At 42.0% G+C, this 14610-nt stretch overlaps 1 protein-coding gene across 3 annotated transcripts in view; it reads right to left on the reverse strand.

Annotated features, from left to right (window-relative positions):
* usp40 (ubiquitin specific peptidase 40) overlaps positions 1–14610 on the reverse strand; it is a 227813-nt gene that overhangs the window by 140609 nt on the left and 72594 nt on the right. For all 3 annotated transcript variants that reach the window (XM_070876177.1, XM_070876175.1, XM_070876176.1), the window contains exons 8-11: positions 9874–10002; positions 7098–7202; positions 6250–6357; positions 1397–1724 (exon numbers count right to left, since the gene is read on the reverse strand). In XM_070876177.1, coding sequence (XP_070732278.1) covers positions 1397–1724; positions 6250–6357; positions 7098–7202; positions 9874–10002 — 670 coding nt within the window. The remainder of the gene's footprint in view (positions 1–1396; positions 1725–6249; positions 6358–7097; positions 7203–9873; positions 10003–14610) is intronic.

Below are 14610 nucleotides of genomic sequence, written 5' to 3' on the forward strand. Positions count from 1 at the left end.
ATTCTTTGCTGTTGCTTAAAATCTTCCCAATCCTCTAGTTTCCAACTAACCTTGGCCACCTTATACGCATTGGTCTTTGATTTGATACTTTCCTTTATTTCCTTGGTTATCCACGGCTGGTTATCTCTTCTCTTGCCGCCCTTCTTTTTCACTGGAATATATTTTTGTTGCGCATTATGAAAGAGCTCCTTAAAAGTCCTCCACTGTTCCTCAATTGTGCCACCGTTTAGTCCTTGTTTGCAGTCTACTTTAGCCATCTCTGCCCTCATCCCACTGTAGTCCCCTTTGTTTAAGCATAGTACGCTCGTTTCTGACACAACTTCCTCATCCTCAATCTTTGGGGAAAGTGCCATTTTCTGTATTATGCCCACTCAATGGAGAATTTGGCAACATTGCATGACAATCACAGCGGACACAAAGTGTCAGAAGATCACTCCATTTTTAGTTCAAAGATTAACGGGAAGTATCAGATGCAATATTACATTAATAATTACCTCTTTAAAAATCATATTCCCCATTTACAGACTACATGGTTGTGATCAATCACACACAAGCATGTTAATCAATGAAAATCAGATCTATATTTAGAGAGCTAGCAAGATATCACTAAGGGTTTGACATGTGCAGAGACCCATCACCACATTTAAAAGTCTACAATTCAGTCTACTGATAAATCTTTATTCACCTGTAGAGTTTCTGTTTGCTAATATTGAGTACACATTCTCGCTGCAGAAACATATCCCACTTATAAACCAAGTCTAGGTTGGCAGAGCCGAGGCGTAGGGACCCCCAAGTGTGTAAGCAGTAATGCTGGAGTTTAAACAACTATGAAAGTGCAGCATACCAAAACAGATCATAGATAAGTTTCTCGTTGCCCATCCAATTTTGCACTGCAGGATATCTGGAGCCAAATGGGAGTTCGAGCAACAGTGGCATCAGTAAGCCCGACTGTCTGATTGATCACCAACAGTGGATCAAGCTTAAATATTTGGTTACCACATCTGCCATAGAGGGTTGATTTGTTTCTGAACTTTTAACACCAGGCAGGTCAGCTTGGTGCCAGCTCAACCCCAAAGAGAAACTGTCCTCCTTCCCCAGCCAGAGGGATAGTCACTTGTTGGGCTTTAGATAACTGACAAGCCTAGGTTTGAGCCCTCATTAGTTGGTCAGATGTTAGGAGCTCATGAGTGGCATGGCAAGCAGCATAACTCACCATAAACAACATAACACTTAACAGTCCCAAAAGAGATCCCCTGGACTGTCACCACTAAACCAGGACTTCCCGTCATCTTAAGTATGAATGGCTGACTAACAAGAGGTCCTGAAGGGACTTGAAGTCAGACAACCATAATTACCCCCTAGTTTAATCCGGCCGTTGATTTATAATATACTGTACCCTGTGCTGGTCGCTGTAGTTGAGATTTTCTATAAAACAGCATGTAGGCACACTCCTTGCCCTGAAACTGCTTCTCAATGTCTTTCTCTTGGATAGGCCGCACTTGGGAATCATCAAAATCAAACCAGTGTATTTCAGGAGCAGGTGTGCTAGGTTGTCTTTCTTCTGTCTTGTCATGTGTTGTGCTGGCTTTGGAATTTCCTGTCTGTGCTTTCTTGGCTTTGGATTTGTTGGGCTGTTGCCCTGGGCAAGTATGGCCAGTCTGTTTTACAGCAACCCGTGTTCTATCTGCCTTTAGCAGAAACACATCATGATGACTCTCCAGAAACTGAAATGAAAGAGGAAAGATTACAATGGAACCCTAGGACAACCACAGAGCAGCATTAGAATTTAACAGATGAGCCCAGACCAGGTGGGCTAAGTGACAAGACTGATACTTTTATCCAGATAATCGGGTTCAAGTCCAACCAAGGCACAGGTGATGATCTTTCATCAATAACAGCTGTTAAAAGAGAAGTTACTTCTGATAGTTTCTTTTACTGTTGTGTTACTGCATTTGATGCTACTCTTGGCCATTTAAGAGCAGTAGCAGCATCCTACCTCTTAAGTGAGTGGAGTGAATATACAGAAAACTAGATAACTTAAAAGATTCCATGACACCTCTCTTTCATGATTTGGAATAATTAATAATGCCAATTAAAATCAGTTCGCTCCAGATTGGAGTGCCTTCAATCACCTCTCCCTTGCGCACCTATCTGACAGAGGTCTACCGGATTGGATCTTAAGAAATACCACTCCAGGCAGAATTAAATATCTCCACAAAGGTAGTCACAAACACATACTACAGTGCTGCTTTACACCTACTTTAAAGTTAATTTATATATATCGGGCCCAAATTTGGCCAAAACAGATTCCTGGCGCACTCATCAGAGGTGCACCGCTTTTGTAGAACTTCAAAGGCGGCAAAAATCTTCAGGCAGAGTTTGGCCGCTCCCCAGCCTCTTCTCGATGGTGGCGTAGTGTGGCAACTGGATTCTGGGGCGGAGCCAGGTCCCGGCGCTGAAAACCGTGCTGAAAACCGTGCTGGGACCTCTGAACATGCACGTTAGAGTGTGCGCACATGCGCAGTAGCTCCTCGCCCCCAGAATCTGGTGAGAGTGTGCTGCAGGCTGTGTGGGAGGGGCCGAAGCATGCGCCCCTATCCCTGGCCGAATGGGCTCCCTCATCGGTGGCCCACTGCGGCCCACATGTTTTGGTCGGACTTCGATTTTTTATTTGTTATTGATTGATTGCTTATTACTTTGGTCTTGGTACTTTAGGTGCAGGGTTCCTTCTATTTTTTATTTGTTAATTAATTGTTTATTATTTTTTGTGCTTTGTTTAGTGCTTTGTAAGTCTTGGTGCTAAGTGCAAGTCCTCTCAGCTTCCTTGTATTTTTTATTTGTTATTGAATGCTTATTTTTGTGCTTTGTTCAGTGCTTGGTGCTTTAGAATGTACTTACCTACGCTGATTTCTTAACTCTCCGCAAGGGTTTTCTGTGCGGCCACAAGTGGCCTAAGTTAGTTTGGAGCAATTATTAGCTGTCCAAACTGGCTTAAATGGCCAAAACAGGTGTAGGTGGCTGGTAACGCCCCCTTTTGAAAAAAAAAAACTTGAAAAAATCCTAACTAACACTTATACTGGCGCAAATTGAATGTGCAGAATGGGGATTTTTAAAATACTCCAGAAAAATCAAGTTGCTCCAAAAAAAACGGAGCAACACCTAGCCAAATTTGGGCCCTGTAAATGCTTTCTGACAACACTCAGATCTACCTCTCCACCACCTCTCTCAATCTCTCCATTGCATCTGTGTTGTGAGACTGCTTCTCCCACATCTATTCTTAAATAAGCCACAAATTTCCTCCAGTTAAATATTGGGATTGTCTTCAACACATGCCACAATTGGAAATATATAATCACAAATAATGCCAGGCCCTCTTGGGAAAGACCTTCAACATCACCTACAGACCTTCAACAATGAACTGGTAGATATATTAGACAAGATCATCACAGGTGTAAACTAATTATTGGCACATGTCTTTTGTACATTGCAGGAAGGATAGACAGAAAGGAAAAGGAGGTGGGGTAGAGTTGCTGGTTAAAGAGGAGATTAACGCAATAGTAAGGAAGGACATTAGCTTGGATGATGTGGAATCTGTATGGGTAGAGCTGCGAACATCAAAGGGCAGAAAACGCTAGTGGGAGTTATGTACAGACCACCAAACAGTGGTAGTGAGGTTGGGAATGGCATCAAACAGGAAATTAGGGATGCGTGCAATAAAGGTACAGCAGTTATCATGGGTGACTTTAATCTACATATAGATTGAGCTAACCAAACTGGTAGAAATGCGGTGGAGGAGGATTTCCTGGAGTTGGTTTTCTAGACCAACTAGAGAACTGGCCATCCTAGACTGGATGTTGTGCAATGAGAGAGGATTAATTAGCTTGTTGTGCGAGGCCCCTTGGGGAAGAGTAACCATAATATGGTAGAATTCTTCATTAAGATGGAGAGTGATACAGGTAATTCAGAGACTAGGGTCCTGAACTTAAAGAAAGGTAACTTCGATGGTATAAGATGTGAATTGGCTAGGATAAACTGGCGAATTAAACTTAAAGGATTGACGGTGGATAGGCAATGGCAGACATTTAAAGATCACATGGATGAACTTCAACAATTGTACATCCCTGTTTGGCATAAAAATAAAACGGGTAAGGTGGCTCAACCGTGGCTAAGAAGGGAAATTAGGGATAGTGTTAAATCCAAGGAAGAGGTATATAAATTGGCCAGAAAAAGCAGCAAACCTGAGGATTGGAGAAATTTAGAATTCAGCAGGGGAGGACAAAGGGTTTAATTAGGAGGGGGAAAATAGAGTATGAGAGTAAGCTTGCGGGAAACATAAAAACTGACTGCAAACGGTTCTATAGATATGTGAAGAGAAAAAGATGAGTGAAGACTAATGTAGGTCCCTTGCAGTCAGAATCAGGTGAATTTATAATGGGGTACAAAGAAATGGCAGACCAATTGAACAAATACTTCGGGTCTGGCTTCACTAAGGAAGACACAAATAACCTTCCAGAAATACTAGGGGACCGAGGGTCTATCGAGAAGGAGGAACTGAAGGAAATCCTTACTAGTTAGGAAATTGTGTTAAGGAAATTGATGGGATTGAGGGTCGATAAGTCCCCAGGGCCTGATAGTCTGCATCCCAGAGTTCTTAAGGAAGTAGCCCTAGAAATAGTGGATGCATTGGTGGTCATTTTCCAACATTCTATAGACTCTGGATCAGTTCCTATGGATTGGAGGGCAGCTAATGTAACCCCACTTATTAAAAAAGGAGAGAGAAAACAGGGAATTATAGACCGGTTAGCTTGACATTGGTGGTGGGGAAAATGTTGGAATCAATTATTAAAGATGTAATAGCAGCGCATTTGGAAAGCAGTGACAGGATCGGTCCAAGTCAGCATGGATTTATGAAAGGGAAATCATGCTTGACAAATCTTCTAGAATTTTTTGAGGATGTAACTAGTAGAGTGGACAAGGGGGAACCTGTGGATGTGATGTATTTCGACTTTCAAAAGGCTTTAGTGTGCAAAATTAAAGCACATGGTATTGGGGTAATGCATTGACATGGATAGAGAATTGGCTGGCAGACAGGAAGCAAAGAGTGGGAATAAACGGGTCCTTTTCAGAATGGCAGGCAGTGACTAGTGGGGTACCGCAAAGTTCAGTGCTGGGACCCCAGCTATTTACAATATACATTAATGATTTAGACGAAGGAATTGAATGTAATATCTCCAATATTGCAGATACACTAAGCAGTGTGAGCTGTGAGGAGGATGCTAAGAGGCTGCAGGGTGACTTGGACAGGTTAGGTGAGTGGGCAAATGCATGGCATTTGCAGTATAATGTAAATAAATGTGAGGTTATCCACTTTGGTGGCAAAAACAGGAAGGCGGAATATTATCTGAATGGTGACAGATTAGGAAAAGGGGAGGTGCAACGAGACCTGGGTGTCATGGTACATCAGTCATTGAAAGTTGGCATGCAGATACAGCAGACGGTGAAGAATGCAAATGGCATGTTGGCCTTCATAGCGAGGGGGTTTGAGTATAGAAGCAGGGAGGTCTTACTGCAGTTGTACAGGGCCTTGGTAAGACCACACCTCGAGTACTCTGTGCAGTTTCGGTCTCCTAATCTGAGGAAGGACATTCTTGCTATTGAGGGAGTGCAGCGAAGGTGCACCAGACTGATTCTCGGGATGGCAGGAATGACATATGAAGGAAGACTGGATCGACTAGGCTTATATTCACTGGAATTTAGAAGAATGAGAGGGGATCTCATAGAAACATATAAAATTCTGATGGGATTGGACAGGTTAGATGCAGGAAGAATGTTCTCGATGTTGGGGAAGTCCAGAGCCAGGGGTCACAGTCTAAGAATAAGAGGTAAGCCATTTAGGACCGAGATGAGGAGAAACTTCTTCACTGAGAGAATTGTGAATCTGTGGAATTCTCAACCACAGAAAGTTGTTGAGGCCAGTTCGTTAAATATATTTAAAAGGGAGTTAGATGTGGCCCTTACGGCTAAAGGGATCAAGGGGTATGGAGAGAAAGCAGGAATGGGGTACTAAAGTTGCATGATCAGCCATGATCATATTGAATGGTGGTGCAGGCTTGAAGGGCCGAATGGCCTACTCCTGCACCTATTTTCTATGTTTCTATGCACACATACTTTCTGTGCCCATTTCCTTGGTTGAGCCAATGTACTTGCAATTCTTTTGTGCCTATTCTAATCACAAATGCCATCTCCTACCTTTCTTATAGACCCATGTTGCTTGCGGTATCTTTTGTTCCATGCAACACCAACCTTCTCCAGCAATTTCTGGCCCAGCTGGTCCACCAGTATGCCATCGGGTCCCATCTAAATGTGACCAGAGGGGAGAAAGAATTAAGAAAAGGCAAAATATTACCTCATAAGTATCATCCATCATTTCAGTACATTTTTAGGACTGCAAGTACAGCAGCAAGAAAGTAGTCCTAACTGCCCTAGTTCCCAGGTCTCCTGCTGGGCAAGGTAGGTACAGTGTCGGGTGCAGTGATCAAGTTGCTGCAGCTCAGTCTCCAGCAGTACACTCACCATGAGTACAGAGCAGGAAGCGCAATGACATTCTAAGTGCTGCAGTTACCAGTTAACTCCTATACAAAGATATTGGCATTTTTGAAGTACCCAGTACTAAAGTAAATTGTCGCACAACATACATTTCGTACCATACAATATCATGGGAGATGAACTAGTAAAAACATTTTAAAAAGGAACGAGAAAGCCATTCAACCAATCAAGCTCACTCCTTCCATAGACTTTGCACAATCAGCTCTATTGTGTACTCTACCTAATCTATTTAACATGAAGAAAATTGCAGAGGCGTCATATACAACAATAACTTACATTTATATGCCGCCTTTAACGTAGTAAAACATCTCAAGATGCTTCTCAGGAGCATTATCAAACAAAATTTTATATTTTATTTTGGAACCCAACTGTTTTCACGTTGCCATGTATTGGACCATTATATTAACAGGTCCACTAATTAAGAGGTTCATAGCGCAGCAGGCTGTGCATGTCCGCAATATATGGAAGGACATCCATATCTAATACAATACCTGGACTAAAATAGCTCTCAGGATTTCGAAGGGATCCCCCAATTCCAGCAGTTTGTCTACATTCGTTGGATCTTTTGTTGAGTTGATCACCGCTGTCTCTTCATCCTGAAAAGAAGGCCGCATCATTGCTATGTTACACACAAACACATTTTAACTTGCCTTAATATGAACTACAGAAAAATAATGGAAGTGAGAGTATCAAAAGAAATGGGTGAGGAAGTTGCAGATTAATTAATTATAATTGTCCAAAGCTTTCTAGATTCAGACATTATGCCTTTGGATTGAAAAATTTCAAATGCTCGTCTATTATTTAAGAAGGGAGGGAAAAAACAAGTAACTATCAACATGTTGGTTTAACATCAGTTGTGGGGAAGTTAATAGAATCTCAGAGACGGAGTAACGAGCACTTAGACAAGGGTTATGGGGAGCGGGCAGGGAAGTGGAGTTGAGGCCAAGATCAGATCAGCCATGATCTTATTGAATGACGGAGCAGGCTGAAGGGGCCAAATGGTCTACTCCTGCTCCTATTTCTTATGAACTAATCAAAGAGAATCAGCATGGTTTGGTGAAGGATAGATCATGTCTGACTAATCCAGTTGAATTTTTGGAATTTGTCACTGGCAGGGTGGATAGGGGAGTGACTATAGATGTTGTCTATATGGACTTCCAAAAGGCATTTGAAAAGATTTCACACAAGAGATTAGCAAAAATAAAAGTGCACAGAATTCGAGGTAATCTTGTGATGTGGGTCAGTAATTGGTTGGGAGGTAGCAGACAGAGAGTAAGGATTAAGGGAATGGTCTCTGATTCGCAAGGATCTGTACTGGGGCCTCAGCTTTTCACCATATATATTAATGACTTGGACAAAGGAATGGAGAGTTGTACCTACAAGCTTGCAGATGAATTTAAGTTGGGAGGCACAGTAAATTGTGTAAATGGGAGCAGGAAGTTATAAAAGGACATAAGCAGATTAAGTGTGCAGACAAAACTACAACAAATGGAGTTCAATGTGGGGCATTGGATCAGAGAAAGACAAATTATAATATTTTCTGAATGGTGAAAGGCGAGGAGCTGTGGCGAAACAAAGGGATTGAAGTGTCCACGTACAAAAGCCAATAAAAGCTAGTGCACAGGTACAAATAATCAAAAAGGCTAATAGAATTTGGGCCTTTATCTCTAGGGGATTGGAATACAAAACTGATGAACTGATGCTTCAGTTGTACAGAGCCTTGGTCAGTTTTGGGCACCACACCTCTGGAAATATATATCGGCTTTGGAGGGGGTAGTGCAGATTCACCAGAATGATACTAGACTTAAGTGTTCAATTACGAGGACAGGTTACGTAAACTTGATTTGTATTCCCTCGAGTTTAGAAGGTTAAGAGGTGATCTAACCGAGGTGTTTAAAATGATAAAGGGATTTGATACAAAAAAACTATTTCTTCTGGTGGGGAAATCCTGAACCAGGGGACATAAACTTAAAATTCAAGCTCGGCCTTTTAGGATGGAAATCAGGAAACCTTTTTTCACACTAAGGGTAATGGAAATCTGGAACTCTTCCCCCCCAAAAGGCTGTGGATACTGTGTCAATTAAAATGATCAAGACTAAGATCAATAGATTTTTGTTAGGCAAGGGTATGGAGCAGAGCTCGGTAAATGGGATTGAGGTACAGATCAGCCATCTTTTAACTGATGGAAGGACAGGCTTAAGTGACTCCTGTTCCTATGAAAATCAACAAAATCCATGACCTTATTCAACAACTAATCTGAGGACACGGGCTGTTATTTCCAGAAATCCCTTCTACTGGAAATTACTAGCGCAATATAAACCTTTTTATTTAAAAGTTTCAGCCAACTAGGAGTGAGAGACTATCACAGGCGGCTAGGAGCACATCATCTAGAACATTACAGACAGCTGGATAGGTCACACAGATGGGTGACAGGACAATGACAATACTGCAACATGCTCAAGAAATATAAGAACATAAGAACAAAAGAAATACACACAGGCGTAGGCCATAATGCCCCTCGAGCCTGCCCTGCCATTCAATAAGATCATGGCTGATCTGATCATAGACTCGGCTCCACTTCCCCACCCGCTCCCCATAATCCCTTATCCCCTTATCGTTTAAGAAACTGTCCATTTCTGTCTTAAATTTATTCAATGTCCCAGCTTCCACAGCTCTCTGAGGCAGCGAATTCCACAGATTTACAACCACCTGAAAGAAGAAATTCCTCCTCATCTCAGTTTTAAATGGGCGCCCCTTATTCTAAGACTAGTTCTAGTCTCCCCAGTCAGTGGGAACATCCTCTCTGCAACCACCTTGTCAAGCCCCCTCATAATTTTATACGTTTCGATAAGATCACCTCTCATTCTTCTGAATTCCAATGAGTAGAGGCCTAACCTACTCAACCTTTCCTCATAAGTCAACCCCTCATTCCCAGAATCAACCTAGTGAACCTTCTCTGAACTGCAAGTATATCCTTTCATAAATATGGAAACCAAAACTGCATGCAGTATTCCAGGTGTGGCCTCACCAATACCTTATATAGCTGTAGCAAGACTTCCCTGCTTTTATACTCCATCCACTTTGTAATAAAGACCATAAACCACAAGAACAAAGCCCAAGTTGTTTATAAATCTCAACAAAAAACAACTAATATGAAGGCACTCACTTCCTGGGATATGTATTTTACATAAAGGGGCAGAGACACTCATTATTACAATGATCAAGTATATCAAGAGCAATAAAATGTTTTTATAGTAATTGACTCACCAGAGAGAACCAAGTGCCCAGTTGATCAATGTCTTTGATGTATGCATGGTAATGCCCTCCATAGCAGCCTCCTTTGTGAATGATTACAGAAAAGAGTTCATACTCGTATTCAGTATCTAGCAGGTCATCCTGCGAGACAAAACAAGGAAGGTGAAGAGATCTTCATTGGCTGTAAAAGTCTATTATAACAACGTGCATTTATATAGCACCTTTAACATAGTAAAACGTCCCAAGATGATTCACAGGAACGTTATAAGACAAAATTTGACATTGGGCCACATATGTAGATATTAGAACAGGTGACCAAAAACTAGGGTGACCATATTTTCTAAACTAAATCCAGGGACACAAGGTTGGTGCACAGCAAAGTAGCCAGGATGGAAAATGTAGATTGTGCAGCGTAGCCAAGCAAAAATTGTTTTTAGCAGCCTATATTTTAACAGTTCTACATATACACTACAAATGTAAAACAAATGTCCAAATAATTACCACAGATGTGACGTCACACTACTGAAGCGCATTCAGACATTTGTAAATAATACAGTAACACTGTTCAGGAACATCAGTTATTTGGACCCACTGTCTATACGGTCTATTCAGAAAATCTTTCTTCAGATCACTGGCCATGTCATTTATTTTTCACAGATTTATTAATGATTGCTGTGCTATTTCCACGTTTAAGGAAAACTGGCATGACAATTTTGTTGCTTCTGCTAGTGGAATGCGCCTAGAGATTAACCTCCATCAACCATCACTCGTCTCTAACACAAAAACAAAATACTGCGGATGCTGGAATCTGGAAAAAAACCAGAAAATGCTGGAATTCTCAGTGGGTCAGGCAGCATCTGTGGAGAGAAAGCAGAGTTAACGTTTCGGGTCGATGACCCTTCATCAGAACTGGAAACAATAGATTCTTAACAAGCACTGAAAGGGGGAGGGGAAGAAAGAACAAAAGGGAAGGTCTGTGATAGGGTGGAAGACAGGAGAGATTAGAGAGACAAAAGGGATGATGGGCCAAATTGATATGGTAATACCAGGAGTGAGAAAAGCATTAGTCGAGATAGGATGTGAATGGCAGGATAATGACCGCCTCTGACTAGTCTCTGAGCGTTTGTCCATGTTCCTATCCTTAGTTTTCACACTGGTGACTAAAAGTACAACAAAGCAGCATCCACCCATTAATTCCAAGCTTTTACTACATTGACTGACACCCACTGCTTCTCTCAACACTTCCACTGCATTTGTGTTGTTAGATTGTTTGTGTTTGTGTGACATCCAATCTTGAACGAGCCAAAAATTCCTCCAGTTAAACATTGGGAACACCTAAGCCATGTCAAACAAGCTCTGGGGAGGCTTTAAACTAGCTTGGCAAAGGGATGGGAACCTGAAAATAAATTCAGTAGGGAGGAGAGTAAAGCTGACATTATAAACGCAAAAATAAAGAAAGTCAGTTTGAAGGAGAGAGGAAACAAGCAGGAAAAAAGGTTATAAAAACAAATTTAAAGGCTCTTTGACTAAATGCACGTAGCATTGGTAACAAAATAGATGAGTGACGGCACAAATAGATACAAATCAGTATCATTTGATAGCCGATACAGAGATGTGGTTGCAAGGTGACCAGGGCTGGGAACTAAATATTTAGAGGTACTTGACAACCGGAAGGACAGACAGACAAGAAAAGGAGGTGGGGTAGCTCTGTTGATAAAGGATGGAATTACTGCAATACTGAGAAATGATAATGGCCTGGAAATCCCATCCTCTCTGGGTCTGTACGAAGTTTCTTCGGACCTGGGAGGACATTGGAAAAGCCGGCTTTCAACGCACAATGCGCATGCGCTGAAAACCGGCTTTTCCGATCTGTCAAGCTGGAGCTTGACAGATGATCCGCAGATCGGGAACGAAGACATTTGCTTGGGCAAGATTGCGGGATTTACGCATATCTTGCTCAGCAAATGTCCTCAAAATTCTTGCGCCTGAAAAAGCAGGCACATAGCCTACTTTTACAGGCGCAAGTGTTTAAAAACATAAACATAATAAAATAAAATTAAATAAACATACTTTATTGTAAAAAAAACTCTGCCCACTAAGGTAAGTTTATTTTTAACCCGAATCACAAAACTTAAAAGGCATTTATAGAAACATAGAAAATAGGTGCAGGAGTAGGCCATTTGGCCCTTCAAGCCTGCAACACCATTCAATAAGATCATGGCTGATCATTCACCTCAGTACCCATTTCCTGCTTTCTCTCCATGCCCTTTGATCCCTTTAGCCGTAAGGGCCATATCTAACTCCCCCTTGAATATATTCAACGAACTGGCATCAATAACTCTCTGCGGTAGAGAATTCCACAGGTTAACAGGTGAAGAAGTTTCTCCTCATCTCGGTTCGAGATGGCTTACCCCTTATCCTTAGACTGTGACCCCTAGTTCTGGACTTCCCCAACATCGGAAATATTCTTCCTGCATCTAACCTGTCCAGTCCCATCAGAATTTTATAATGAGATCCCCTCTCATTCTTCTAAACTCCAGTGAATACAGGCCCAGTCGATCCAGTCTCTCCTCATATGTCAGTCCTGCCATCCCGGGAATCAGTCTGGTGAACCTTCGCTGCACTCACTCAATACCAAGAATGTCCTTCCTTGGATTAGGAAACCGAAACTGAATACAATATTCCAGGTGAGGCCTCACCAAGGCCCTGTACAACTGCAGTAAGACCTCCATGCTCCTATACTCAAATCCCCTAGCTATGAAGGCCAACATACCATTTGCCCTCTTCACCGCCTGCTGTATCTGCATGCCAACCTTCAATGACTGATGTACCATGACACCCAGGTCTCGTTGCACCTCTTCTTTTCCTAATCTGCCGCCATTCAGATAATATTCCGCCTTCATGTTTTTGCCACCAAAGTGGATAACTTCGCATTTATCCACATTATACTGCATCTGCCATGCATTTGCCCACTCACCTAACCTGTCCAAGTCACCCTGCAGCTTCTTTGCATCCTCCTCACAGCTCACACCGCCACCCAGCTTAGTATCATCTGCAAACTTGGGAGATATTACACTTAATTCCTTCATCTAAATCATTGATGTGTATTGTAAATAGCTGGGGTCCTAGCACTGAGCCCTGCGGCACCCCATTAGTCACTGCCTGCCATTCTGAAAAAGACCCGTTTATCCTAACTCTTTGCTTCCTGTCCGCCAACCAGTTCTCTATCCACGTCAATACATTACCGCCAATACCATGTGCTTTAATTTTGCACACCAATCTCTTGTGTGTGACCTTGTCAAAAGCCTTTTGAAAGTCCAAATACACCACATCCACTGGTTCTCCCTTGACCACTCTACTAGTTACATCCTCAAAAAATTCTAGAAGATTTGTCAAGCACAATTTCCCGGTCATAAATCCATGCTGACTTGGACCGATCCAGTCACTCCTTTCCAAATGCGCTGCTATTTCATCTTTAATAATTGATTCCAACATTTTCCCCAATACTGATGTCAGGCTAACCGGTCTATAATTCCCCGTTTTCTCTCTCGCTCCTTTTTTAAAAAGTGGTGTTACGTTAGCCATAGGAACTGATCCAGAGTCAATAGACTTGGAAAATGATCACCAATGCATCAACTATTTCTAGGTTTCTAGGGCCACTTCCTTAAGTACTCTGGCATGCAAACTATCAAGCCCTTATTAACTTTAATTTCAATTAATTTTAATTATGTGAGGTCTGTTTTTTAATTTTTTTAGTGTTTGTTTTTTTCCCCATTAATAGCAATGAGAACTCGTAGTTACGGAGTTCTCATTGCTATTAATGGGAAAGCTGTGGAATAGGTACCTGATTGGCTGAGCAGTCACAAGTGACTGCATCTTCTGCGTGGGAACCCTCCAGACGGGAGCGTGCTTCGCAGTGCGGGAAAAGGAGGCCTCCCCGACGAAATCCAGGGCGCCTCAGAGACCACCAAGTAGATTCATTAAAGATTCTCCGGTCGGAGGCAATTGCTCACGGGAAGCCTCCAACCGGAATTTCTGCGCCATTGGCTCAAATGATCAGGATGTTGAAACAGTTTGGGTGGAGATAAGGAATAATAAGGGGAAAATGTCACTGGTGGGTGCAGTCTATAGGCCTCCTAACAGTAGCAACTCTATTGGTTGGAGTATAAACCAGGAAATAGTGGGGGGTTGTAAAAAGGGAACAGCAATAATCATGGGTGATTTTAACCTCCATATTGATTGGACAAATCAAATTGGTTTGGATAGCCTTGAGGAAGAGTTCAGAGTGCCTTGGGCAGTATGTAACGGAACCAACCAGAAGGCAGGCTATCTTAGATCTGGTCCTGTGTAATGAGACAAGATTAATAAACAATCTCCTAGTAAAGCTACTCTTGGAATGAGTGATCATAGCTTGGTTAAATTTCAAATTCAGATGGAAGGTGAGAAAGTTGGATCTCAAACCAGTGTACTAAGCGTAAATAAAGGAGACTATAAAAGGTATGAGGGCAAAATTGGCTAAAGTGGACTGGGAAAATAGATTAAAGTGTACGACGGTTGATGAACAGTGGCGTACATTTAAGGAGATAGTTCACAACTCTCAAGAAAAATATATTCCAGTGAGGAGGAAAGGATGGAAAAGAAAAGATAGCCATCCGTGGCTAACTAAAGCCATAAAGGATGGTATCCAATTAAAAACAAAGGGCATACAAAGTGGCCCAAACAAGTGGGAGGTCAGAAGAATGGGAAGCT

This window comes from Pristiophorus japonicus, chromosome 3 (genome assembly GCF_044704955.1).
Source record: "Pristiophorus japonicus isolate sPriJap1 chromosome 3, sPriJap1.hap1, whole genome shotgun sequence".
In the NCBI taxonomy this organism is placed as follows: Eukaryota; Metazoa; Chordata; class Chondrichthyes; family Pristiophoridae; genus Pristiophorus; species Pristiophorus japonicus.